This window comes from Limulus polyphemus, unplaced genomic scaffold (genome assembly GCF_000517525.1).
Source record: "Limulus polyphemus unplaced genomic scaffold, Limulus_polyphemus-2.1.2 Scaffold9718, whole genome shotgun sequence".
In the NCBI taxonomy this organism is placed as follows: domain Eukaryota; kingdom Metazoa; phylum Arthropoda; class Merostomata; order Xiphosura; family Limulidae; genus Limulus; species Limulus polyphemus.
This window is the reverse complement of record NW_013675328.1, coordinates 9,288-13,979: the sequence shown is the minus strand read 5'-3', so window position 1 is coordinate 13,979 and position 4,692 is coordinate 9,288. Positions and strand designations below refer to the sequence as shown.

The following is a 4,692-nucleotide window of genomic DNA, read 5'->3' as shown; positions in this document are numbered from 1 at the left end:
TCAGTAAATATCGTCCATAATAAATGACTTAAACACTTTTATGATTGAAGACGAAAGACAGTCACCCGCTGCTTGATGTAATGAGAAAATAACGTTTCTTTGTCCAAAAAACAAATTAAACGTTGGCATATCCGTTTCATTCAACAAAGACAAACTTAGCTTCTTTTTTTTTCCGAGTTGCTAATACTGCTCGAAACTGTAGCCCCTGGTGGACACAATATGCATTTTGGATCAGTATTGAAATTTTTAATATTATGAAGGAACTTAACAGTAACGGAGAACATAAGATGAATTGGAAAATGAGCATTCTGAAACATTTTCATATTAGAAATGACAGTTAAAATGAAGGCATAACTTTGAAATTGTACAAACGAATATCCTTTTGGACAACGACAAATGATGTTTGTTACAAAAAACCAAACTGAAGTATTTCTAATAACAGTTCCAGTTCTACGTACAGACAAGCAAACAAATAATCGCCTCTGAATTTGAACTGATAGATTGGTTAGTCAACGGCAGCCATCACCAACTGTTGGCGGCACCTCCTGTCAGACAGAATAGTGGGATTTTACCGTCACTCTTATAATGCACCAAAGTGTAGAGCGTATTTCTAAGGGAACAAGTTGTGAACAAAGAATCCTTGGAAGCGTTGTCCGTTTATTTACCGATATAGTTTACTAAGTTTGAAATTGTACTATTTTTCATTTGCAGAATTGATTTGAAAAATAAGTATTAAAACCAGAGTGAAATATGACGTTTCTTGTCACGTGGCTTGCACGTTTCTTTATTCATAATAAAACTGTATATTTATTTATGCACGCTGCTTTTTTTGAAATCTCAGGTTCCATACTGAAACCAAGAGCTCCCCAGTGGCACAGCGGAATGTCTGCGAACTTAAACTGCTAGAAACCGCGTTTCGATACCCGTGGTGGGTAGAGCACAGATAGTCCTTTGTGTAGCTTTGTGCTTAATATCAAACAACAACAACAACTGAAACTAAGCAGTTTACAAGAGAAGGGTACCCTAAGTTTATTGGCTTTGTCAACTACACCAGAGTAATTTCTGGTTTCTACTTCCATGTCAACCTCTATGGAAAATGTACAACAGGTTTCACAGCTTCTTACATGTTAACGTTCACTGTCGTACTTGTAGGAGTTAGCTTCTCTACTGAGTCTCGTCGTAGGGTTAAAACATAGAAGAAAAATAAACATTAATGAGTTCAATCTTTGATCTTAAAACATCATTGTATACGAGGAAACATTTTGTTCCTCCTTCATAATTTGTGTGGGGTGCATTTCGGCTAGATTCATCGAAGACCCCTGAGCGCCGAGTAAAGTCTCTTGTGGCGTCATTTCCGCCAGTGGTTTTGAATCCTGGACAACTTCCGGTCCTTGGGTCTGTTGACGTAATAAGTTTCTTCTCCACTTGGCTCGTGCATTTTGGAACCAGACCTACCAAGAACAAGTATATAATTATATTACGTTTAATACAATGATCGAGACATAATCTAAGCACAAGGAAAATGATGCTAATTGCTTTAATTACATTTCACCAATATTTAAAGCTTCTAAGTATAACGTTATTACACATTAAAAAAAAAAGAAGAGGGAATCCTCAACAGCCGCGGTTGTAATTAGATCTCAAATCGGTCAAGATCTATATGCTAAAAGCTTGTACTTAAAAAAAAACAAAAAACTCACATCTATGAGCCGTTATGCCGCGGCTAAAAATATACAAACTGTACAATCTTCTTTTTCTTAATGAAACCCCCTGCAAAAGGGCATACTACAATAAATACAGCAAAGTCGAAAATCTAAAATAGCGGAGTTTCCTAGTTTCTAGTATATACTAAACAACCCGTGACCCGTTTGGTCACCCATTATTCAGAGGTTATGAAGAATTCATAACAGACATAACAGAAATTTCATGAATAACATGAAAACAGGCGTTTTCAGGACAGACAAAAAGTGAGTATTATTATAATAGATATATAGGTAGCTTAATATTATATAATTAAGGATCACAACTCCCCTGTTATGAGTAAAAATCCTGTATTACACGTAATGTATCAAGTATTCCCACTTTTCTTTTCATAAAGGCCTACATCGAGTAAATTAATTTAACGGAGTTTCCTAAGCCTTATTCTTACAATTTTTTTTCGTTACGTTACTTATTACCACCATTAATTTAATGGAGTTTCCTAAGCCTTATTCTTAAAAGCTTTATTTTCGTTATGTTACTTATTAACACCATTAATTTAATAAAGTTTCCTAAGCCTTATTCATGAAAGATTTATTTTTGTTATGTTACTTATTAACACCATTAATTTAATAAAGTTTCCTAAGCCTTATTCTTGAAAGATTTGTTTTCGTTAAGTTACTTATTACCACCATTAATTTAATAAAGTTTCCTAAGCCTTATTCTTGAAAGTTTTGTTTTCGCTATGTTACTTATTACCTATTAAAAAGTGTGTTTATTTTCATGTTACACACATCTGTAATGATTTAATTAAACTTCGTGGTATTTCTTTATCTTTTATTCTATTTTGTACAGTCTACACTGAAATAACTCACTTGAAGAACCCGTTTGCTGAGTCCTGTTTTTTGGGACAGTTGCTTTAAATCCTTAGCGTCTGGGTTATGATTGATGGCAAAATATGATTTCATAGAGCGCACTTGGTGGTGTTTAAAAGAAGTGCGCATGCGCTTCGGCCTTGTTTCGGTCGTATTTCTACCAGTTGATAAAGATGACGTTGTGGTGTGCTGAAATACTCCTAGTGGCGTGTCTCGTGAATTAATTATTCCACACGTCCCTTCTGTAGCCGTTGATCCTGAAACAGACGAAATATGTGAAATATGACATATAGTTAAAACTTTTTCTGCGGAACTAGAAAGAGTCCCCCCCCCCTTTCCTTCCAGAGCCACACACATATTGTGGATAAGAATAATTAGCAGCGACACCTAGACCTAACAAAAGAGTTTTAGAAGCTAACGATACCAAACCTTTCAGAGTCCACTTCCCTTCGTACCCAGGACGGGAAGTCAAGCGTGTAATGTCCATTCCAGGGCAAAAGACCGAAAAACCAGTGGCAGAGCGATTACAATAGACCAACGTCGATCATGCCTACCGTAATAAAGTCCTTCTGGTTCCGCAACAAAGACGTTCATCCGACCGGAAACATCAGATAAGAAACGAAGTTGCATAGGTTATATGGGAGATACAGTGGATACTGGGGGTAGAAAGGTTATCAAGCTTTATACGGCTTAATTATTAATTGTCAACACGTTCCTACGATGTAGGTGGAGCGACGATCGTGACTGGAAATCAAACTTAACACGTGGCTTTGTTTCTAAACAAAGCTTTTCCAACATCTCGCGATAATAATGTTGCCTCTTCATTACGAACACCGTAACAAGTCTGTGACTGCGCATTAAAAAACACTGACATCCGGAATGTTAATAACAGCATTGTGCGAAGAAGGAAACTTGCAATATTAAACATCCTTATCTATCTGCTTTCCCTTACGTTGGTTACCCAGCAAGAACATAAACGTGAACAGAATTCTCTCCGATCGCGAGATGGAGCAAAATCCAATTTTTTTGTTTACTCCAATTTCCAGTCGTTGTCTACGTTAAGCGCCATATTGAAATTTGTGTTTATTCGTTATTAAGCATAAAGCTACACAATGGGCTATCTATGCTGTGCCCACCACGAGTATCGAAACCCAATTTGTAGCGTCATAAGCCCTCAGATTTACCGTAGAACCTTTTGGGGAGGGGCATACTGAATGCATATGAATATTTAGTGATTTCTAAGTTCTGGCAGTCACGAAAGTACACAACAGAATGAAACTTGGCATATATTGCTATATTCAGCTATTGTATGAAAAACAGAAATATTACATATTATTTCTGCGTAAGTAGCACGGATAAGTTTTAAGTTTTTAAAATGAGTAAATGTTACAAAACAAAACGCACTCTGCAGAGGTAATTTTCAACCAAAGGTTAAGGAAACGTGAGCCTTTTTTTTACTCGAAAACACTGTTTGAAATTTAACGTAATTTTTTGTGGATGATTGTTGAGTTTTCGAATATTCGCGAAAAACTACTTAGTGCTATCAAGATTAACTGTCCATAATTTTAAACTTGTAGACGAGAGGGAAGGCAGTTAGTCAGTAGCACCAATCGTCAACTTTTGGGCTACTCCTGACTAATTCAATAATGAGATTTTGGTTTGGTTTGTTACGAATTTCGCGCAAAGCTAACACGAGGGCTATCTACGCCAGCCGTCCCTAATTTAGTAGTGTGAGACTAGAGAGAAGGTAGCTAGTCATCACCACCCACCACCAACTCTCGAGCTACTCATTTACCAACAAACAGTGGGATTTACCGTCATATTATAACGCCCCCCCAGCTGAAAGGGCGAGCATATTTGGTGGAACGGGGATTCGAACCCGCGAGCGCCATAACCACCTCGCCATGCTGGAACAAATAATGAGATTTGACCATCACTGTTATCGCCGTGATCCAGCGTGGCACAGCGGTATGTCTGCGGACTTACAATGCCAGAAACCGGGTTTCGATACCCATGGTGGGCAGAGCACAGACAGCCCTTCGTATAGCTTTGCTTAACTTCAAACAAAAACGACCCTAGAATACGACGTACTTTTCTTTTTTTTTTCGATAACGGAACA

The 4,692-nt window shown here is 37.4% G+C and overlaps 1 protein-coding gene across 1 annotated transcript; it reads right to left on the bottom strand.

Annotated features, from left to right (window-relative positions):
• Nucleotides 1–1,004: 1,004 nt before the first annotated feature.
• On the bottom strand, nucleotides 1,005–2,826 carry LOC106476055 (LIM/homeobox protein Lhx9-like). The gene is made up of 2 exons (XM_022380028.1): nucleotides 2,574–2,826; nucleotides 1,005–1,451 (listed from the first exon to the last, which is right to left on the bottom strand). The coding sequence occupies exons 1-2, from the start codon at nucleotides 2,700–2,702 to the stop codon at nucleotides 1,233–1,235; spliced, it is 348 nt and encodes a 115-aa protein (XP_022235736.1). The 5' UTR covers nucleotides 2,703–2,826; the 3' UTR covers nucleotides 1,005–1,232.
• Nucleotides 2,827–4,692: the final 1,866 nt, after the last annotated feature.

Excerpts from the sequence above, each read along its gene's own strand:
- LOC106476055 (XM_022380028.1), bottom strand. The coding sequence starts at position 2,702 with ATGCGCACTTCTTTTAAACACCACCAAGTGCGCTCTATGAAATCATAT. Across the intron at positions 1,452-2,573 it reads TCAGCAAACGGGTTCTTCAA|GTCTGGTTCCAAAATGCACG; the intron begins GTGAGTTATTTC and ends TGTTCTTGGTAG.